We start from the raw sequence: 20,203 nt of genomic DNA on the forward strand, positions 1-20,203 counted from the left end.
AGCCAGCCTCGAAAAGGTGCAGCCGAACAAGGCGGTGCGACAGACCACACCATAGACGCCTTCATCGACCCAAGGCCAAAAGAGGAGTCAATACCTCTCAATCAGAGCACACCACCCCCCACTTCCGCACACGCCTAAGATTGCAGGCGTTTCAACAGAGCATACGGAAAAGCAGACGCGCGACACTGATAGGCGGGGCACGAAAAGCCGGATGGCGTCTCCGGCACAGGAAAGCGGAAAGAGGTGCAGGACGGGTGCTTGAAAGAGAGGGAGGAGGATGGACGGGAGAGATGCAAGGGATAAGGTTGTGCCTGCCAAGTGTGTCGCTGCGGGCGTTGATTTGTCTCTCCTTGTCGGCTGTGGCGCCGGGGCTAGTGAAGTTACTTTCACTCCTTCCGCTTTTGGCGGCGGTGCTGGGATGCCGTTCCGCCTGTTCGTGTGATTGAGAGGATGGGTGGGTGGTCAGGCATGATGATGCGAGGGTTGGGAATGGGATGATTAAGCAGTTTGATTCGGTAGGCGACGCAGCAGCGAATGGATCGTAAGATACATGTACAGACGACGAGCCAACGTCGGGAGGCATACATGGGACCAACTTCGATATCCCTCTACATCCTCCTAAACGTATTCCCAGAAGCACTCCTCCGATCCTTGGAATGCCGCGCACCACCACCACCACCACGACCACCTCTCCCACCACCACGCCCACTCCTATCCTCACCCCTTCGTTCAAACCTCCCACCCACATCCCCGAATCCCATCGTCTTCTTCTCCGCCTTGGCCGGCGTGAAAGAGACCTGCTTCTCGCCCACCACGCCGCCTCGCGCCCCACCCCTGGCGCCACCATGCCCCGGCGATTTCGGCGCGCGCCCAGCGGCGAGATCACCGAAGGATTGCGATTTCTGCACTCGCTGGGGTCCGCGATCTGCGCGGGAGGAGGAGACGCGCATTCGTGGGCCGGATTGCTGCTGCTCTCGTTGCGTTTTCGATTGGTGCCCGCTCTTTTTGTAGTTTGTGCTGCCGATTCTGCCTTTGGAGTTTCGTTCGACGTCCAGTTGTCTGCCTTCGCGCTGTCGCTGGGCAGGTGTTGTAGTGTCCTCGTCATCGCTTTCTTCGGCGTCGTCGTCGTCGCTTGATGAGCCCTTTCTGTCTTCGAGATCTTCTTGCTCTGCGGCAGTGAGCCCGCGCTTCTTCGGCTCACTTGCTCTGCCTCCAACTTCGGCAGACGAAGGGTTGTGCAGCTGGAATTCCCTCGACGTCTCGTCAATCTCAAACTCTTCGTCCTCAAACAGTCGTTTGAAACGGTTGTCCTCCATAAGATCCGTCGTCGCCTTCTTCGCCTTGACATCTCGAGGTTCTGGAATTGGCACGTCCGCTGCAGCCTCCTCCTGCTCATCGTCGAGGTTATCTTTCTGCTTCCGCAGCAATCGTTGCGCCTTCCTCCTCTCATTCGCCTCTTCACGCGCCGCCAACTTCTCGGCCAGCTTCCGATTGACCTTGACAGCCACCTTCTTATTGCCTCTGATTCGACTTTCACGTTCCTTGTCAATCTTCTCCTGTATACTCTTCTGCCGCTGCTGCAGCGCCAGATCCGGGTTCGCGAGTAGTCGTGCCTGCTCATACAAGCGCTGCGGCACAAAGAAGCCGTGCATGTACGGTCGCAACACATTCGTCGAGCTGCCAACGAGATGATCGAGACTGAGGGCTGACAGTTCCTTTTGATCGACGAATTTGTAGTTGTCGTAGACCTCGCCCACGCCGCCGGTAGTACGAGATGTGAATGCCTGGGGGTCGGTGGTTTGGTCTTCTGCCATTTCTTCCACCAAATTGTCGAGGAACGCACACCATTTCGGCGCAGGGCCAAGTTGAGGGATAAAGAAGGAATGCTGTTGTCGGCCTTCGTTCGCGGTCAGAAGCATGCCAGAGTCGCGGACCCAGGTGACGTGGTTGAGGTCGACCGCTGGCTCGATGGATGTCCATAGATTTCCGGATTGGGAGTCGAAAATTTTGATGGACTTGCGATCGCTGCTGAGCAGTTTGTCGGAGGAGATGGAGGACGAGGAGGAAGATGGATTGAGATGTTCGAGAGTTTGGATGGGGAAGCCGTAACCTTGGTCTTTGCGGAGGAGGGGAACGGGCGAGCGAAGGTCGTAGGTATGGATCAAGCCATTGCTTGACCCTGTTGCAAGATGTAGGCCGGAAGCATGGAAATTCAGCGCCGTCACTGCTGGCCGCAAGTCCTCCTGGCCGGTGTCGAGAATGGAAGTCAATGTCGGTGGCCCCAACACACTCACACGACTCCGACTTCTCGCATCCCAGAACTCGACCGTGCCCAACGAAGTCCCAAATGCCATCAGTCCATGAGAGTCTTCAGCCACGGCTGCGCAATTCACACTGCCGGTGCGAATGCCGCCTTGTAGTGCGCCACCCCCAAGAGAAGTGTAATCGTCTCCTCCGACGTCCACCTCAAATCCTTTCATGAATCGTCCCACTTCCAAATTCAGTCTGTATACCTCGCCAAGGCCATCTGCATTGACGCCAACAGCCGGTATGAGCGCTTCCGCCGTGCGCAAATTGTATTTGAGATCTCGCCCATATCTTGGTATGCGCGTGGAGTAGTGCAGGCCGCCGGGGGTGTGGAATTCGAGGAATCGATCGGTCTGAAGGTGCAGGGATTTGCTGTAGTCGGAGGAGAGGAGGATGAAGGTCTGGTTGATGGTGTTTGTATGTCGTGCATAGCTCAGCGACAGGTGTGGGAGGTAATGCACATGGATCTGCGGTTTGTAGGTTCCTGTTCGTGGACGCCCATCTTGTCAGCATGCGTTCCTGACGAGACAACTCCGATCACGCATTTGCAACGCACCAGTACTGACAACCCACTCTCCGTCCTCACTCACGCGCACACATTGGCTGGCCTCTTCAAACTCAAAGTCCTGCAAGAGTTCCACCCGATTCGCATACTCGGCGTCCTTCTTCAGGCTTCGCCGCCGCTTGCGCGCAAGCCATTCTGGAAGCGGGCGAGATGTACCCTCGCCGGCGATGGTATACACCGGCACGGCAGAGGAGGTGGTGAGCTTCATCGCATGTCCAGATAGGATGTACAAGCCCGACGGTGAAGTCGCAGCAGACTTTCAAAAAATATCTGGAATAAGGTTTCGGTGGCGGCCCATCTGCCGGGGGTGGGGTGAGTGGGGCCCGCACGTTTATTTATTTGGAGCCTTCCATACGCACGCCGTTGAAAACATCCAATGTCATCGGCCTGATTTATCCATCCCCTTCGGCTCTCGGCACACCAAAAAGCACGCTCCTCTTGTATTGTCCGGTTCGGCGTACGCACAGAGCAGCTGCCTAACTCAAACAGCCCACAAAGGATGGTGGCACGAAGCTATAAGGCGAGCCCCTAACTAGCTATAACCCATGCAAGGCTGAAACACCGCTCCTTCGCGTATTCAGGGGAGCTGGCCGACACCCGGGAGTTGTGCTACCGCCTCGTCCGAGATCAAGCAAGGCGCTGGGAGTACTTCATGGACACCCTGCGCCTTCTTGACACAGCATCGCCCCCTACAGCCTACTTCTCGGGAGTCTGGCGCAAAACTTGTGCATCCCGAGCGACAATACGGAAGCCGGCATGGGCTGGATAGTGTGGTGGGTCGGGGGCAGCCAAGGCGTGTAACCGTGGCAGTCTACGCGAGCTGCTGATGTGCATCCAACACAATACATCCAAATTGTAAGTACAACATGGAGCCCCCTCCGCTATTCGCTCGGCGCCCAGTGTCTTCTCCTCACCCTCTCCCTCACCCCTCCGTCTCCTTCTCTCCTCTCGCCCCCATGTCTCGCCATGTTGCACACCAGAAGAGTCTCTTCGACCATGTCGCACCCCAAGAGAATCTCTTCGCAGTCGTGGAAGGAACTGGGGATTAGCACTCGCCCACTCGCCCCCGCCTATCGCCGCCGCTTCCAACAGCGGCCTCTCTACTTCCTCCTCGGAATCGCCTTGGTTCTCTACCTTTTGTACACGCAAAGAAGCAGCAATCGAATATCCTCCGAGGATGGCAGGAGCAGGACATGGGTACAATACGAGGCGGCACTGGGCCTGGGTTCCTCGCAAAAGACTCTCCCCTGTCGCAGCCTCCCAGGCGCAGAAGATGTGCTGGTCGTGCTCAAAACCGGCTCCACGGAGCTGGAGGATAAACTGCCGGTACACCTCACCACCACCCTACGCTGCTACCCCAACTACATGATCTTCTCCGACTACGAAGAAGACTTCCGCGGAGAGCACATCTACGACGCCCTCGAGTTTGTTGACCCCAAGATTCAAGAGACACATGAGGACTTCGAGCTCTGGCGGCGCTTGCGAAATGCAGGAGGGAGATCGGCGCTGCTACCCAGCGAACGCAGTGGCCCAGTCAGCACACCTCCAGGCGCAACGGGCAAGAAGTCGAATCCTGGGTGGAAGCTGGACAAGTGGAAGTTCTTGCCCATGATGAACCGCACGCTGTACGAGCACCCGGACAAGAAGTGGTATATTTTCGTCGAGACCGACACCTACATCATGTGGCAGACCGCGCTCAACTACCTCGCCGCTCTGGACCACAAACAGCCCATCTACATGGGAGGACAGGTGTGGATAGGAGAGATACTCTTCGCACACGGCGGAACTGGCTTTGCCGTTTCTGCGCCGGCGCTGAGGCAAGTGGTGGAACGCTTTCAGAATCATCAGAAGGAGTACGAGGCCTTCACTCACTGGCATTGGGCGGGGGATTGCGTGCTGGGTAAGGCGATGAAGGAAGCCGGCGCCCCGCTCATGGGCGTCTGGCCGATCTGGCAGGCGGATGGAATCGGCGATATGCATTACAGGCGAGACGAAGGCGGCTTGAGACTGTGGTGCATGCCGAGCGTGAGCTACCACCACCTCACCCCAGTCCAGGTGGAGAGCATGTGGACCTGGGAGCAAGAGTGGATGGCCAAGACAAAGGCGAGTCCACCTCACTCGCGCATCGAAATACAGAAAAGCTGACTCCTCCCCACAGGATCCTCGCGCCATCGTCCATCACCGCGACGTCTACAACCAATACGTCCTCCCCCGCATCACCGCCCCCAAACAAAACTGGAACAACCACGCAGACGAAGATCAAGGCCCCGTCAACTCCCTCGACGAATGCCGCGCCATCTGCACCGCCCTCCCCGCCTGCGTGCAGTACGCCCTCAGTCTGGATCTGCGGTGTATGACGACCGCCCGCGCCAATCTCGGCGAATGGTCGCGCGGCATTGATTCCGGGTGGATTCACGATCGGATGGTGGATTTTCACGATAATGCTACGCTGTGCAAGAAGGAGCGGAACTGGATTACGCGCGGAGTGGCGAAGCAGCAGTTTGTGCATGAGATTGCGCCGCAGGTGCTTCACTGAGGGAGCGGAAAGGCGCTCGCTACACCAGAGCAAGCACGAGCAAGCCGGACAAGGATGCTATACCACACCGCGCGCTAGCCCCAGTACTCCCGACACCGCCTACATCGCTGCCGCCGGCAAATCTGACACTCAAATACAAATGCCGGCATCACCTGCCCGCACAGATCGCACGTGTTCGGTCCACTGCGATGCTCCCAGTCGTGCTGGCCGGCGTCGGTACAAGCCACCTGGATCCAGTACTGCTCGTCATCGAAGCCGTCGCCCTCGTCAGCGCACTCGCAGTGCTTCCACGGCGTGCCGCAGAGATAGCAGAACTGGGCGCCGCAGAGGCATCTAGAGGTTGTCAGTTGCAGCAAGACACGAGCGGGCTCGGGGTCATTGAGCGATATGATTGGAAGCTGGACTTACGTGATCTGGTTGCAGCCGATTGCCCGCTCCACCGTCCGGCGACACTTGGGACACGTCTGCCAGCGCTTCTCCTTCGCGAGCTGGCGAAACTGCTTCGCGGCCTCGTCGTCCATCTGCGCGCTGCAGTCTCCCTCATGGCCTTCTTGTCGACACAGCACGCACGTCGCCGCCCCACACCGCTGGCAAGTCGCCCTCATCGACTCCTCTGCCCTTTCACCTTTGCCGATATAAGCGCCGCACGCAGCCACATGGCAATACACCGGCTTCGCATCCCCCAACTCCTCCAACTTCGCTCCGTACTCTCTGATCAACTCTTCTCCGAGGAAGCGCTTCACTTCGTCGAAAGGGATGGGCTGATAACAGCATTCCGGCGGAAAGAGGCCTGAGGCTGTCAGAGAGGTGCGGACTAGCTGCCGCAGGTCTTCGTGGCAGTAGGTGTGGTTGCAGATGTGGCGGTAGCACTGCTTGGCGGAGAAGTCGTCTTCGCAGACTATACACGTGAACATGGGGATGCGTCGGGATGCAGTTGACGCGGTGCCTTGTCTGAGTACGTCGGAGTAGCGTCTTTGCGTGCGAGGTCCTGCTGAGTTGTTTGGTTGGGCTGCCATGTTCCCGTTGCGTGCGTGTGGAGGAGGGAAGACTGCTGATGAGGGTGTTGAGGTGAGGAGAGGAGCAGAGAGTAACGACATGGAAGTGTCTCCATTTTGAAGACTATATGTACATTCTGCATTCAGCGAGATTCACTGAGAAGGGGGTCAAGGCTTCGGACCTCTATATAATGTGGACTGAATGGTATGTGAAGGCTGCTCACCATTTAACACGTGAAGCGGAGCAGGGGTTAGCATGCAGCAAACAAAACGCATGGCTCGGTACTGATGCACACTGAACCACCTTGCAATTGTGTCACCCGCAGCTGTTCGATCTTCCGCATTACCCCATTCTCTTTGCAACTCTCATTTCACGCTCACAGCCTGTTGTTCTTGCATCTCACACATAGCAGCATCAAGCATTGCCTGCACTGAGGAATCCACGTCCGGAACTGGTGTCCGCACATCTCGCAGTCGATGCGTTGCCCCAAATCTCTATACGTCTGAAAGCGCTCGTGGTCGCATTCGTGGTTGTTGCGGATGTGTTCGACAGCTTGCTGGACTGCTTGAGCCATTGCGGCATCGTGTTGCGCTTGCCGTCCCTGCAAAGCACGCTGACGAATCCGTGCCAGCACTTCCATAGTCGCGGGGCGCTGATCCTCCGCCCCTTCATCCTGTGCGCCACGCGGTACTACAGTCAGAGCTCCAGCGAAAGCATGCACCCGAGCTTGACCTTGTGCGTGATCTTCCGGAGGCATGAAGTTCCGCGCGACGCGATGTCCCCGTTCAAGTAGACGAGCTTCATCCCAATTGGGGCAGTCGCATGTCTTCCATTCCTCACCGCAGACGTAGCAGAACTCATGCCTGCAGCGGCAGCTGTATTGAAGTCAGCCATCCCGCTCCCGGTCGACAAGTCACTTATGGGACTTACGTGATGTGGTTGCAGCCATGTTTCAGCTCAACGAACCGACGGCAAGCCGAACATCTCTTCCAGTTGTTCTCGGTAGCAGCAGCGAGGAGCTGGTCGTAGCCCGGATCGGCTTCACAGTCGCCTGAATGGTACCGACTTTTGCAGAGAGTACAGGTAGATCGCATGCAACGTGGGCATTGGGCACGATCGCCATTGATAGTGCTGGGCCGAATGAAGGCGGAACACTGAGGTCGAAAACAGTATGTCTTGTCCAGCGTCTCGAGCTCTTCCTTGCGGTCGATGAACTCGTCTCTAAGAACGCGTGGAAGGATGCGGTGGGCGTCGTGGATCGGGATGTGCTGTTTGCAGCAGCGAGGGGGGTAGAGCGTCTCGTCCTTCATCGACGATCTGAACAAATGTTCCAGACAGTTGCGACAGTAGACATGTGAGCATGGGGCTTCGACTGTTTCTTGCTCGGGGTAGTTGTCTGTGCAGATGAGGCACATGAGGAGCTTGTTCGAAGGGGTAGTGGGTGCCTGGACGACTTGCTTCTCCCGCTCATCGAAATGCCAGGAGAACGCCGCCTGCTCGAAACGGCCCTCGCGGCGATTCTCTGTGACCGTCAACTTCTCGCCCAACGCACGATCAGGCAGCTGGCCATGAATATCCTTGAGGTCTTCCTCAAAGAGCTGGCGGGCGAAGTCTGCGTCACGTCGAGTCTGATCCGCCGTGTTGCCAGCGGGCATGGAGGCGATGGCAGCGGCATCTTGCATTTGCAGCTGGATGATCAGGCGGGCAGTGCCAACATCGGCGTAGTTGAGTACTTGTCTCCAGTCCGCCATTCTGCCTTGATGTGTCTGAAACGAGAGGTGAGAAGGATTGCAACACTGGGAGAAATTGTCGAGCAGAGGGCAAGACCCAAGTAGAACAAAAAGTCTCAGAAAGGTTGCCACAGCGCGCCGGGGTCTCAGGTAGAAGGCACCTGGGTGTGAAGCGGAAAGTGCCTGTATGAGCAGGAAGGTGCCCGTGTGAAGCGGAAAGTGCATCAGATCGTGAAGTAGCTGCTAGCGGTGGTTGAGCATCAATACCACGAGCGGGGTTCCTGGGCGCCTCAGCAGCATGCCTGCGCTCCAGACCTCGAGAGCGTCGTCTCAACCCCTGAACAGCATCAACCCATCCTCACCCACACCACCCTCCTCCTCCATCACCTCATCCACATCCTCCTCACCCAACCCCAACCTCTGCCCAAACAAACTCCCAAACAGCTCATCAGCCTGCCTCTCCCCCCACCTCCCCCGATCCTCAGGCGCCATGAAATTCTGCAACTTCTCGTGAACCGTGTACCTTAGCTTCCGCCCCTTGCTAGCCTTCGTATCCACCACCTTCCGCGTCTTCGCCTCGCGGCGCAAACTGAAGCTGAGATCGATGTTCGACGCCGCGACGGAGTCGGCGCTTTTCTGCTCCAGCAGGTCTTTGAGCAGGAGGCCGTAGAAGTCTGCGTCGTCGTAGATGGTGGCGTCTTCGGGGATGTTCTTCGCCAATTGGAGGGGCGCACAGGAGCGCGGGGTGTGGGCTCTTTTCAGCAGGCGGTCGGGGTTGGAGAGGTGTTCGGTGATTGTGTCGAGGACGCTGGTTTGGTTTCCGTTTTGGTTGAGGAGGCCGGCTTGCAGTTGCACGGTGCCTCGACGGCTTTTGGCGGACCAGCGTTTGAGGGTGGCGTTGCGGTGTGCGAGGCTGGTGATGTCTTGGTCTTGCATGCGTTTCCAGAGGGTTTCGGAGGGGGTGGTGGTTGTGAAGGCGCTTCGCTTGCGTTTTTCTCCTGTTCTGGCTCCAATGAGCTCTTCGCGGAAGTCGTTGAGGGTGGACCAGAGCTTGAAAGCAGCCAGCTCCGCCTGCCCAGTGATATCCTGATCTTCGAGCTTGCTGCTGTCAATGGCGACGGCACTATTGGCCCCGACCAACGCCTTCTGCAATTTGATGCGAACGCCGAGAAGCGAATCGAACGCTGTGCGCTGCCTCTTCACCGCCCGTCCCTTCTCAACATCGGCTCGATTCGACAAAGCCAGTCTCGAAGTAACATCCTTCGTCTCGTCCATCATACTCCTCAAAGCCTCATACCGCTTCTCCACCACCGCACCATTCTGTACTCCATGTTTCATTTTCTTCTGAGCCCCTTCATCACTAACATCAGTCCCATCCGTTTCTTCATCCTCCTCCTCCTCATCCTCCTCTTCACTATCCCCCAACTCAAAACCCTCACTCCCACTCTCCTCATCCCCAAACCCCCTCTCAAAAGGATCGTCCTCATCCTCCTCCCCATCCTCGCCCTCAAAATCCTCCCTCCCAACCTTCGCCCCCGCATACCTTGGCCCAAGAACCGCACTCTTGGGCTGCCGCAGTTTACTCAGCCCCACATCTAAATAATGCTCGCGCGCTCTTGCCGTCTTGTCGTCTTTTTCGGCGGCGGTGGCGGCTTCATCATCGCTGGAGGAGGGGGCGTGTGCGTCGTCGGCTTCGGGGTCGAGGTCTAGGGTGGAAAGTGTCAGTAAGGGTTTTCGATTGGGGAGCTGGGGGCAGCGCAGAGTTACGAACCTGGCGCGCTGGGTAGCAGGAGATCGTCAAATTCATGCGCGCGATTGCGGCCTCTGTTTGGGGCCATGTTTGCTCGTGGTGGAGGGTAGAGGACTTGAGCCGGAAATTTCTCGAGAAAGAGATGATGTACGAGCGGGAAATTTTTGAGTTTCGTGGAGCGACGCTTTGCTGGAGCTTAATTTTCATGTCAGGCTCTCAGGATCCGCAAGGCTTCGAGCATGGCGGAGTCCACAAGACGATATCTCTATCGGCATGACGAGGAGGCATTTGCAAGCTCACAATTCACAGCAAGAAAGCGAATTTAATTCTTTTTGGCAGGGCCTCTATGAATATCGCCCGCACTGCAACACCATCTAGCACACGACCAGCACGCCCCTCATCAATGCTTCTTCTTCTTCTTGCCTCCTCTCTTCTTCTTATTCTTATGCTGCGCAGCCCCACTCCCATTCACCCCACCCTTCGCAGTAACATCCGAAGCAGTGCCATCATCCGACACATCACCGGCAGCGCGCTCAGCAACAACAGCAGCAGCCTCATCGTCGCTCGAGCTCGTAGTCCCCAGCACAACCTTCTTCATCCCGCCGATTTCCACCTCTGTCTCGGTGATGCTGCCGCTACGCACCCCACGACGATGACTGCGACTCCGGTCGCGACTCGGGGCTTGCAGTTCACCCACACTGTCGTCCGCTTCGGTCGTATCGCCTACGACGAGTTTGCCGGGCACTTTCAACCATTCGCCGCGCTGGGCGGAGTTGGTGGAGGGCGTTTCCGCGTTCTCTTCAGCCACTCTGCTCGCTTCCTCGGGCGACATCATCTTGGGGTTCTCGTCGTCTGCGCTCATGGCTTTGATGGTGGGCACGTTTGTCGAGCTGGTGACTGTGCCGTAGCCCGCTCGCAGTGCCGCCGTGCCGTCGCTAGCGTCGCGGCCGGCGGATCTGAGCAGGCCGTCGGCTTCATTGGTGCCGTCTGATGCCACCGGTTCATCGGTGCGGCGGGTTGGAGTTTCGTTGAGGCTGACACTGCGGCCTCTCGAGGCATCAATGCTCGTAGCGGCAGTCGCCAGGCCTTCTGGGATGGTATCGACGCCCGGTTTGATCGTGACGGATTTGAACTTGGTCTCGCGCGGTTTGCTCGCGGCATTGCTTGGACCGAGGTGTTTCAGATGCTCTCGCATTTCCATCGTGCTGGTTCGGACTGGGACACCGGTCGGCTTGACGGAGGCACGCGTTCCCTCTGATGCCGTGCTGCTTTTCCGGCGCACCAAAAAGGTGGACTGTCTACCGTTCGCAGTCGGACGGGCGGGGGATTTGCTTTCCTCCCCATCAGTCTCCGCCAGCAACGGCTCATCCTCTCTGGCGTCCGCGGAGGAATCGATTGCGGTTTCGAGAGTCAAACGTTTGTTGTACTTTGAGTACGGAGCTGGCGCCATTCTTCGTATCGCTTTGTGCACGTCGATGAAGACATCGCTCTCATCGACAATCTCCTCGCCGATGAGCTCTTCGATGACATCTTCGAGTGTCACTACGCCGAGAGCACCTTTGGCATGGCCAGGGAAGTCAGACACCAGCACCATGTGGCTTTTTCCTTCCTGGAAGAAGTTGATGATGTCAAGACAAGATGTATGAGGGAGGGTTTCGGGGAGGGTAGCAAGAGCAAAGTCGCGGACACGCTTGCCATCTTCCGGGTCGTAAGTGATGAGGATCTTCACCAGTAGCATACCGATGAAGTTGCGGTTGTTGTCAGGTGCGTAGATGGGGATTCGGGAGTAGCCTTGCGAGAGAATGGTGTCCATCATTCGCTCGTCGAGTACAGTGTCCGCGCTCATGATGAAGACGTCTTGCATAGGTGTCATGATATCGCCCACCGGCTTCTCTTTCAGATCGAGGACGCTGTTGATGATGGTGACTTCATCCTCCATCAGTCGCTCTCCAGGTGTCGTGCCCAAGGACTTGTGTAGCTGTACGAGGGTTTTGAGACCGGCTTTCTTGTACATTGTGCCATGATCTTCACCGAGCAGCCAGTCGAGAAGCTTGGCTGTCGGCCATGCAACGGGGGCCATAACCCACATGAGGATGAGGACGAAAGGAGCCATGAAAGCACCAATTGACAGACCGAAGCGGACGCACACGGACTGCGGCGCAATCTCACCAAAGATGACTGTATCCTACTTGTCAGCGTGCGAAGGAGATTCCCGCGGTGTTTCAACATACCAATTAAGACAGTACTACTCAGCACCGCCGGCCATCCCCCACCCAAACTCCTGTCCAGCACAATGGGCAGCGTCTCGTTGGTAATGACATTACTCAACAGCAGCGTGACCAACACCCAATGCTTGCCCTTCTGCAACAAGTTCAGCACCTTGCGCGCATGCCTCTTCTCCGCCCCATCGCCACTCGTAGCAATGACTTGCAGATACGTCTCATCTTGTCCCATGAACGCTATTGTGAGGCCGGCGAAGACTCCACCGAGGAGCACGAGAGCGACTGCAATGCCGAGATAGAGCCAGAGGTTGGGGTCGTCGGTGGACTTTGGAGCGTCCGGGTCGTCGCCGGTGGCGATGACATCGCGGCGGAAGGGGGAGAGGGGGATTGCGCTGGCAAGAGGGAGGAAGAGGGCTTTGGAGAGGAGTAGGGCGGCGGGTCTCAGCGTGCCGAATGCTCCTCCTGCATTCCCCATTGTTGGATGGCGGGGCGCATGGTGAGATGTGCGCAGCGTCGACTGTCGCGGAGACGACATGCGAGCTTGGAGAGCGGTCAAAATGAGGGCCGGGCGAGTGAGAGTGGATGCTGACGACGATTCGAGATGCAGTGGATGAGTTTCTCGAAGACGTGCCTTGAAAGTTCCCACACGGTCTGCGTGGACGAATGAGGTTGCCTCTGACGCAATTTTCGGTTTTGTCCGTGCTGAAGCTTGTTCGCGCCGTGGCTTCCAGCCCAGCCACCGTCATGAACGGTTCTGGACCACGTTACACAACACGATAATTGATCTGCAAGTAACAACAGCGAACCCAATCTTGGGAGACCAAGCGAGAGATGCAGAGCCAGTTTTTGAACGATATACGCTATGTTGGAACCCGTCGGGACTGCAGTGCTCATGAGGAAGGAGCAGCGCTAGCCTTATGCATTGCATGCAGGTGCAACTCACTAGCTGCATATCTCCCACCATCAAAGCCACCGATGCACACGAGAAGAGATTCCTTCGAACATTAATTCGTAAGGCAATACGCCCGCAAACTCTATCGCAGCGAAGCACACCACATTGCCCTTTGAACTCCCCGCCAGACTCCGGGTAAGAATACCACCCATCACTCCCAATCATCATCGCTCTCCTCCTCCTTCCCACCCGCATCCCTCTTCTCCTCCTTTGGACTTCCCATCGCTCGACTCGTCGCCCCAGACACCATGTCGTAGCTCGCATCCGAATCGGCCACACTCTTGGATTCGTCCTCGTGACTGCGCCGCGGGGAAGCCGTCTTCTGCTCTGCATTGACAGGCGGTGCACTGAGCGTCGTCGTCGATGCAGAAGCGGCTGCATTGCTCGCTGGTGCCGCCGTGTTTGGTGTCGATGTTTGCTCAGATTCGTCCTCCGAGTCTTCGTCCCATGTCACGGCTTCGTGATTCGTTGCCGCACCTATCGATCGGTTAGAATGTGCGATTTCAAAGAAAGAGAGACGATACACACCTTTCAACACCTCTCGTCTCCGCCTCTCCTCTTCCTCCATCGCTTTCCGCAAGAAATAGTACCGCATCCAAAACGTCTTGTAATCAACCTCCTCCGGCACCAGCTTCTCCATCGCCCGCCGCAACTCCTCATACCTCTCCAAATCCGCCGCCACATCCCCCGTCTTACTCTCAATATCAAACTCCCTCTCCCACTCCTCCCATTTCTCCCCCTCCGCAGGATTGCGCGTGAAAGACGTAAAAGTCGTGTGGATCGCATGCAGCTGCGCATCCAGCCGCGTAGAATGAAACACCTTCTTCCCCGTGCCGGGCTCCTTCGTCTCGAAAATCACCTCCCTCTCAGCCGCTTCGTCATCCTCGGGAGCGGAGATGACCACCGCATCGCGCAGGAAATTCCGCACATTCGTTCCAAACTTCAGCAGCGCCTCGTCCGCCGCGTCCTCCGCCCGCTGCAGATCTTTCAACCTACTCGCTGCCGTCGAGCGTAAGCTGGCAACGAGCGATCCGGCTTCTTTCACAATATCCGCGGGCAGACTCTCCGCGCGCTGCTCCGGATCTTGCAGCGCTTCCGCCTCCGCCGTTGCGGCCCCCGTCGATGTTGCCGTCGTCGACCGTGGCACCGCCTCTTCCCCCGGCACAGTACTCTGCAGCGCAGGCTCGGAACCAAAACTCAGCGAGCCAGTGCTCTTGACAATCCCCTCTTTCAAACTGCTAAACCCCTTCGTCGCCTGCTCCTGCGCTTCCGAAGCCTCCTTCTGCAAATCCTGGTAGAAGCTTTCGCCCTGTTTGCGCGCCGTGCTGAACCAGCCGCCGAGCTTGGTGCCCCATTGGGACGTCGAGAGGGTTTGGAAGGCGGTGCGAAGCTCGGTGTTGAGGTCGGGGTGTTCGGGGGATTGCTCGTCGTGGGGGTCGTTGCGCCCCTCGCCCGTCGGCGAGTAGGCTGCTTCTTGCACGTGGTCGTAGGCTATGTCCATGGCTTCTCTCTTGTGCTGCTTGGAGCACCTGGAGGTGAGTGCGGGTGCGCAGACGGCTGCGTAGGGGTTCCGCATAAGCGATGATGTGGGTTGCGGAGATGTCGTCGGCGGTCGTTGGCGGGGAGCTGGCGGTGCTGAGATCTACACAGTGTGCTGAATAGTACTCAGCCGTGCGGACTGGTATGGAGTGCTTCTGATCAGGCACATCAAGGCAAATGATGAATACATGTCTGCATCCAGCAAAAGAAGATCATTCAAATTGATTTGTGGTATATGTACGACCTCGCTATCTATACCAATCATAGCTTATGCTCCCTCACAGCTTCGCCTTCTTCGACAGATCCGCAATCATCTGTCTCCACCTGTCATCCAGCTCCTGCTTCTCCTTCAACGACTTGCTCACCCATTTCTCCCGCCACTCCTTCTCTTCCCGCTGATATCGCCCGAGAGGCTCCACGACCCACTTGGCCACGATTTCTGCCGCGCGCTGGGGAATCTCCATGGGTAACAAATGCCCGCCACCCTCCAACATGACGCTCTTCACCATTCCATTTGCCTGTCCGCCGGAACCGCCAACGCCCGACCCGGTAATCGCCGTTCTATCCTTATCCCCCTCCTCGTCTCGGAGGTACGATTTGTCGCCTAGCACGTAGAGAACGGGAGGCTGCAAGTGAGCCAGTCGCGGGTAGATTTCGCGCATCTCCGCCCGATAATATGGATCGTGGGCTCCTCCCAGGGGGCTGACTTCACCAGTCACGGCACCAGAGGCATAGTCCTCGTCCCGATTAGGACGGATGAAGATGAACACCTCCTGCGCGTTCGTAGTAGACAATGTGACTTGTGGCTTTTTTGCGTCTGGGTAGATCACGGTAGGGACATCGCGCAGGCCAAATTCCATCCACTTCTGGCGCACTCGAGGGTCCCAAGCTTGATACCAGGCCGCTTTGCCAAATGCAGTTGCTGCTTCCTCTCGTGACGGCCACAGTGTGCGTCTGTAGGTGGAGAATTTGGCCATTTGGAATGACGGCCATGTTAGAGGGTCTGCATTGAACACCCCTTGGATTGCTGGGTCGAGGAAAATGAGCGAAGTGAAGAGACGCGAGTGCATGAGAGCGAGGTAAGCTCTATATGGAATTAGCAGAGTACGAGGGACCAACAAACAGCTGAGTGAGGAATGTTTCTTACAGATGAGAACAACCCATGCTGTGACCGATCCCAATGATTGGCCGCGGCATCTCGTCTCTTTTCGTATTGACCAAATGCAACAGGTCTCGCGGATGGTCGTTCCAGCCGGGATCGTTGCCGAGGCATGCCTCGTTCAAGACATAGCTCTGACCAGATTGGACGCAGTCCGCAATCCAAATGCTCCTGATCCGCCAACCATGTCGGGCAGACTGCTTCCAGAGATCGTCCCAGAGTGGTTCGTAAAGTTCTTTGGGAAAGCCGTTCGCGTGGGCGGCGAGGATCGTGACATCTCCCGGGCGGGGACGTGGATTGTCCAATGGAATGTACTGCTTTACGCTCAGGTACAGCACCTCTTCTTGCGAGTTTGCTGTTGCATTGGGATACTCGCGGATGTGTTGAGCGGGGACTTTGTGCTCAATCGTCCGGAAGGAAGCCATATCTGCAGCGGTCCAGGATCGCAACAGTAATACACTCCGTCCAGAGGTACGCTGGGCTCCGGACGCCTGGCTGATCACGGGGCAGGCATCTGGCGGGGCATCGGGACGGGCAAGTGCGCGGAGCACATACCACAGTAACAACAGCAAAAGTGAACGAAAGTCAATGCCATGATGAATTGCAGCGCTCGGTTATTAAGTTCTGCCGGTAATTGGTGGTTCACGGGGTGAGGTGAGGGTGATTGGGCCGAGGTGGTTTCGGATTGATCCACAGCAATTCACCGGAGCTTCTCCCGACCTCACCTCCCCTCCAGCGCCTGATCCCATCTCCTTCCAACACATCTTTCATTGTCTTTGTTTCGGGTTTGCATTGCGCCAGGGTTCGTTCTGCGAGACCAGTGAAAAAGACATGCGAGCTGGAGCCCCGAATGTCCACTTTGCATTCCTGTGACGTTCCGCAATCTCCCAGTTCTCCATGTTTTGATGCAGCTACATCAGCGCCAGATCCTGCGTGGAAGTCGTTCCTCTAGTTCACTACTTCGCTTTGCACACTGCAGCAGCGCTGTAGCTAATTTCCGTGTACGCGTAGGCTGCTTGGAGCCATTATTGTTAAGGCCTGGCTGGAGCTGCGTTCTGCACGCATACACCGATGTGCAAGTAGCTGCCTACTCTCCCCATCCTTCTCCCGACCTTCACGCGCATTACAGGTCTTCAAGGTGATCGTCTGAATGCTGCTGCTCCAACAACGAAGCGGCAGCGAGTTTCAATGCCCGATATCAATGGAACGATCGATACAATGGACGTTCGCCATGCGCTACACGATATGAGTGCGCCTCACAGCGAGTCCCCTTCATGTGAGAGCGCCTCACGTCGACTTGTGGCCTTCGACCCGGCCAGGATATTAGTCCTTGTGTCTCTTCCTCATGCAGAAGGTTTGGCAGAAGGTTCCGCACACACAATACACTTCTCATTTCGCGTCCTGAACTTTCACAAACACACTTTCTCACGCCTTCTCTCGCCCTTCCCATCACCATCATGAATACCGCCAACACGCTTGCCCTGCTCATTCTCGCGCTCTCTTTCGCCGGCGCCGTCTACGAAGACCCTGCCGCCATCATTCTCGTTGCTCTCGCCGTCGCGGAATACGTAAGAACCGCCAGGCACCCGTCAAACTTCAACCTCAAGCTAATCAACCCCAGCTGGCCCTCTACACCACCACCCTCTCTCCATTGGCGGAGCTCTACCGCCAATGCAAGCAATCCCACCAGCAAGCGGTGCTTCGAGCAACCGCTGCTTTGTCATACCGCGCGCCTCCTCTGCTGCGTCTGGCCAGAGACGCTACCACCAAGATCACGATAGATGATCCCACCACACGCCTGGCCGCGTGCAACACCGGCGCCCATAAGCCACTTCTCTTCCCAGAAGCAACCGCTGTCTTGTTGTACGAAGCGCCTCCCCTCCCGCGTCTGGCCAGAGACGTCGCCATCACCAACGCGATAGACGATCTCACCGCACGCCTGGCCGCGTGCACCACTGGAGGCCATAGGCCACATCTCTACCCCGCCGTCGCCCCCTTCCGGGGCATAGACACTGCATTCGCCGTCCCCATGGTCGTCCTCGAGGCCAGGAAAGCTGACGAATTGGCACCGTCGCCTGCTCCCACCACGCCGCTCAGCCACGCTCTCCCCGTGGCGAACGTGATGGGCCTCAACAAGCCTCGCAAAGACTCTGCCGTCGTCGATGACGCCACCAATGTTTGCCGCGCGATGAAGGTGGGCGAGAGCATCCAGGTAGTCGACCCTGCCGCTACCATCGGAGCCTCGCCATATCACCAGAGCGGTGGTAGCTCGGAGGATCTCACAATGTCGGAGTCGAGCGAGGTGGATGGGGGTTCGTCGCTGACGCCTACATCTCAGGATGTGATGGAGTGGGATGATGTGTCGCCGGCGCCCAGCCCAATGGCCGAGACGACTTCTTTCGGGGCGTTGCCGACCTGGAAATGTCCGATCTCCACGGTGATGTGCCTGCGGAGGTTGCTGCGGCGGATAGCCGCATGGAAGACGCGCCGCCAGCGCCTACTGGAGAGGAGGCCAGCGTGGAAGACGCAACGGCAACGTCTACTGGAGAAGCGGTCGACGCCGCCATGGCCGACTGCACGGTCCCTGTGCCGGCAATCCATCAGCCAGCACCAGCGGCTTCTTTCTCCGAGGCCATTACCGTCAGCCGGACGGTGGAGATGGTGGAGCCATCGCCGGCCCCCATCGTTGACTCTGGAGCCTCGAAAATTCCAATCGTCAGCCAGGTGCCAGTTCCTGCTGGCCCGGCTCCGCCGCCAACCACCACTCCGCCCCCTCCCTCCACGCCCCTTTCGCCAAAGGGCAAGGGGAAAGCGGCTGTGACGCCGATTTGGAATTCAGCGCCGAGGCCGCGACCAAATACATTGTCTTCTGGCTCGTATCCGCGGAGAAGTTCGCCACTCACCTCTCTCATCGTTTCAACGAGATGGACGAGGCGGGGAGATCCAACCTCTTCGCCGCGCCCACTATCCTCAAGGACTTGCGCGTGGTGGTCTGCAGGTTCCGGCTGACCATCGAGTACATGAGGGGAGAAAAGGGAGAAGACTGGGACGATAGCCGACTCTGTCAACACATAACCACCTCGAGCCAGCTGCAGAACGGAAATAACCGGGTGTTGCAGAGGCTGAGTGCGCTATACAACAGATGCCAGCCAGCAAGCAGCACCACGACCGCCCAGCCAGCAGCCACCGCCGCGCAGTTCTCGGAGGACGACATCATGGCCATATGTCAGCGAATTGGAGAGTCCGCACCGCCTCCTCGCACCAGAGAGCTGCGAACAGGGACGGTCCCGCAGCCCATCACAGGCAAGCGCAAGCAGCGTGAAGCGGTCGAATACGATCCGACGCCCTACCTTCGTCGCTGCACGGTGGCGGAGTGGAAGAGAGTGTCTGAAAAGGGGCAGAAGGCCAGAGAGCCTCGCAAGGAGGTCGACACGACAGATGTCGAGGAGGGGCTCAAAGGGATGAGCGTGAAGGAGGACTGAAGGAGTATGGCTGACTGGCTGCGCTGCTCTGAACGACACAACAAGACACGATACGATGAATGAATGATGGACGATACGATACCCGATACGATGGCATGAGTTTCAGGATGGTTCAATGGGATTCAGGTCTGCAGGACAGACATTACGAAGAGTCGCGAGGGCTTGAAGGACAGGATGAAGTCAGAGCCGATGATGCGTTTACGACATACCGCTTGAGTGAATAATTCAGTACAGAGAGGCATATCACGCGTTGACTGCAGCACGTGACCGGCACCTCTCATCACTGCACCGCCTGCTGCCCAGACCTCCGTCGGTGGCAGCGCAACACGGCAAAAGGCTGATCGAGGCCGATCCTAAATGGCGCAGCGCTGATTGGCCCGCCGACATCTCTTATCTCTTGTCCGTCTCAAAAGAGCGACTTTTGTTCAACACCACCGCGTTTCTCTTATGTACACGTTTGCTCATTTTACGTACTCCCTTCCGCATCCTTTATGCTTGCAGCTCGAATTGCCGCACTATTTGGCATGAGGTGGATGAGGTCGGGTGCGGGTTGGGGAAGCCCTGCCTCCACACTGCACCCCCCCCAGACAGCAGGTAGGGCGGTTGCGGGTCTTACTCCATCACTCATCTGCCTCTTAAACGCCTCATCTCTCACATTTCCCGTGTTCGCGTGCTCTCCTTCCTATTCTCCCTCTGCTGCCGCTTCACTGACCACCGGCCCCTTTCTACCGTGTCAATGACGGCAAAGACGCTTGACCACCTCATCCTCGTCTCTGCCCTGCAAGCCTGCTGTGACCACGCCTGACTCGCGCCCCGCCGCCCGCCCTCCGCAAGTGGGATGATAAGCACGTGCTCCTAACCACGATAGCCTGACGTCTCGTGGTTCGCCGATTGCAGCCAACGGAGAACCGCACCTGTGACCTCCGGCATATCTATCATCCGCCGCCGTCAACCTTATCCTCGAT

At 57.5% G+C, this 20,203-nt stretch overlaps 10 protein-coding genes across 10 annotated transcripts; 3 read left to right on the forward strand and 7 right to left on the reverse strand.

The window, feature by feature from the left end:
• Positions 1-608: 608 nt before the first annotated feature.
• On the reverse strand, positions 609-3,080 carry BDY17DRAFT_317055 (uncharacterized protein; the record flags this gene model as incomplete). The annotated part of the gene is made up of 2 exons (XM_033736058.1): positions 609-2,791; positions 2,864-3,080. 2 exons carry the CDS (start codon positions 3,078-3,080, stop codon positions 609-611), a joined length of 2,400 nt encoding a protein of 799 aa, XP_033588878.1.
• A 458-nt stretch (positions 3,081-3,538) lies between these two features.
• BDY17DRAFT_157914 (uncharacterized protein) lies at positions 3,539-5,610 on the forward strand. The gene is made up of 2 exons (XM_033729679.1): positions 3,539-4,975; positions 5,031-5,610. The coding sequence occupies exons 1-2, from the start codon at positions 3,839-3,841 to the stop codon at positions 5,406-5,408; spliced, it is 1,515 nt and encodes a 504-aa protein (XP_033588879.1). The 5' UTR covers positions 3,539-3,838; the 3' UTR covers positions 5,409-5,610.
• BDY17DRAFT_324601 (uncharacterized protein) lies at positions 5,483-6,424 on the reverse strand (the record flags this gene model as incomplete). Its single annotated transcript, XM_033737222.1, has 2 exons — positions 5,483-5,741; positions 5,817-6,424. The coding sequence occupies 2 exons, from the start codon at positions 6,422-6,424 to the stop codon at positions 5,483-5,485; spliced, it is 867 nt and encodes a 288-aa protein (XP_033588880.1).
• A 356-nt stretch (positions 6,425-6,780) lies between these two features.
• BDY17DRAFT_324602 (uncharacterized protein) lies at positions 6,781-8,155 on the reverse strand (the record flags this gene model as incomplete). Its single annotated transcript, XM_033737223.1, has 2 exons — positions 6,781-7,279; positions 7,335-8,155. 2 exons carry the CDS (start codon positions 8,153-8,155, stop codon positions 6,781-6,783), a joined length of 1,320 nt encoding a protein of 439 aa, XP_033588881.1.
• A 378-nt stretch (positions 8,156-8,533) lies between these two features.
• Positions 8,534-9,972, reverse strand: BDY17DRAFT_242341 (apoptosis-antagonizing transcription factor; the record flags this gene model as incomplete). The annotated part of the gene is made up of 2 exons (XM_033730385.1): positions 8,534-9,840; positions 9,906-9,972. Coding segments are annotated over 2 exons (1,374 nt in total), but the record flags the coding sequence as incomplete, so codon positions are not given.
• A 312-nt stretch (positions 9,973-10,284) lies between these two features.
• Positions 10,285-12,581, reverse strand: BDY17DRAFT_317058 (uncharacterized protein; the record flags this gene model as incomplete). The annotated part of the gene is made up of 2 exons (XM_033736059.1): positions 10,285-12,062; positions 12,116-12,581. The coding sequence occupies 2 exons, from the start codon at positions 12,579-12,581 to the stop codon at positions 10,285-10,287; spliced, it is 2,244 nt and encodes a 747-aa protein (XP_033588883.1).
• Positions 12,582-13,209: 628 nt separating this feature from the next.
• Positions 13,210-14,559, reverse strand: BDY17DRAFT_324605 (uncharacterized protein; the record flags this gene model as incomplete). The annotated part of the gene is made up of 2 exons (XM_033737224.1): positions 13,210-13,535; positions 13,587-14,559. The coding sequence occupies 2 exons, from the start codon at positions 14,557-14,559 to the stop codon at positions 13,210-13,212; spliced, it is 1,299 nt and encodes a 432-aa protein (XP_033588884.1).
• A 238-nt stretch (positions 14,560-14,797) lies between these two features.
• BDY17DRAFT_346417 (Alpha/beta hydrolase family-domain-containing protein) lies at positions 14,798-16,396 on the reverse strand. The gene is made up of 2 exons (XM_033738103.1): positions 15,745-16,396; positions 14,798-15,683 (listed from the first exon to the last, which is right to left on the reverse strand). Exons 1-2 carry the CDS (start codon positions 16,179-16,181, stop codon positions 14,876-14,878), a joined length of 1,245 nt encoding a protein of 414 aa, XP_033588885.1. The 5' UTR covers positions 16,182-16,396; the 3' UTR covers positions 14,798-14,875.
• Positions 16,397-17,125: 729 nt separating this feature from the next.
• BDY17DRAFT_346418 (uncharacterized protein) lies at positions 17,126-19,455 on the forward strand. The gene is made up of 4 exons (XM_033738104.1): positions 17,126-17,324; positions 17,378-18,058; positions 18,133-18,417; positions 18,477-19,455. Exons 1-4 carry the CDS (start codon positions 17,214-17,216, stop codon positions 19,236-19,238), a joined length of 1,839 nt encoding a protein of 612 aa, XP_033588886.1. The 5' UTR covers positions 17,126-17,213; the 3' UTR covers positions 19,239-19,455.
• A 233-nt stretch (positions 19,456-19,688) lies between these two features.
• BDY17DRAFT_158060 (uncharacterized protein) lies at positions 19,689-20,096 on the forward strand. The gene has a single exon (XM_033729681.1). The coding sequence runs from the start codon at positions 19,730-19,732 to the stop codon at positions 19,976-19,978; it is 249 nt and encodes an 82-aa protein (XP_033588887.1). The 5' UTR covers positions 19,689-19,729; the 3' UTR covers positions 19,979-20,096.
• The last annotated feature ends 107 nt before the right edge of the window (positions 20,097-20,203 follow it).

Source organism: Neohortaea acidophila (assembly GCF_010093505.1).
Source record: "Neohortaea acidophila strain CBS 113389 unplaced genomic scaffold BDY17scaffold_6, whole genome shotgun sequence".
In the NCBI taxonomy this organism is placed as follows: Eukaryota; Fungi; Ascomycota; class Dothideomycetes; order Mycosphaerellales; family Teratosphaeriaceae; genus Neohortaea; species Neohortaea acidophila.

Coding starts and splice junctions, on each gene's coding strand:
- BDY17DRAFT_157914 (XM_033729679.1), top strand. CDS start 3,839: ATGTTGCACACCAGAAGAGTCTCTTCGACCATGTCGCACCCCAAGAGA. Junction 4,976..5,030: donor AGTGGATGGCCAAGACAAAG/GCGAGTCCACCT, acceptor TCCTCCCCACAG/GATCCTCGCGCCATCGTCCA.
- BDY17DRAFT_346417 (XM_033738103.1), bottom strand. CDS start 16,181: ATGGCTTCCTTCCGGACGATTGAGCACAAAGTCCCCGCTCAACACATC. Junction 15,684..15,744: donor AGCATGGGTTGTTCTCATCT/GTAAGAAACATT, acceptor AATTCCATATAG/AGCTTACCTCGCTCTCATGC.
- BDY17DRAFT_346418 (XM_033738104.1), top strand. CDS start 17,214: ATGAATACCGCCAACACGCTTGCCCTGCTCATTCTCGCGCTCTCTTTC. Junction 18,059..18,132: donor CAATGTCGGAGTCGAGCGAG/GTGGATGGGGGT, acceptor GCCGGCGCCCAG/CCCAATGGCCGAGACGACTT. Junction 18,418..18,476: donor TCAGCCGGACGGTGGAGATG/GTGGAGCCATCG, acceptor TCCAATCGTCAG/CCAGGTGCCAGTTCCTGCTG.
- BDY17DRAFT_158060 (XM_033729681.1), top strand. CDS start 19,730: ATGCTTGCAGCTCGAATTGCCGCACTATTTGGCATGAGGTGGATGAGG.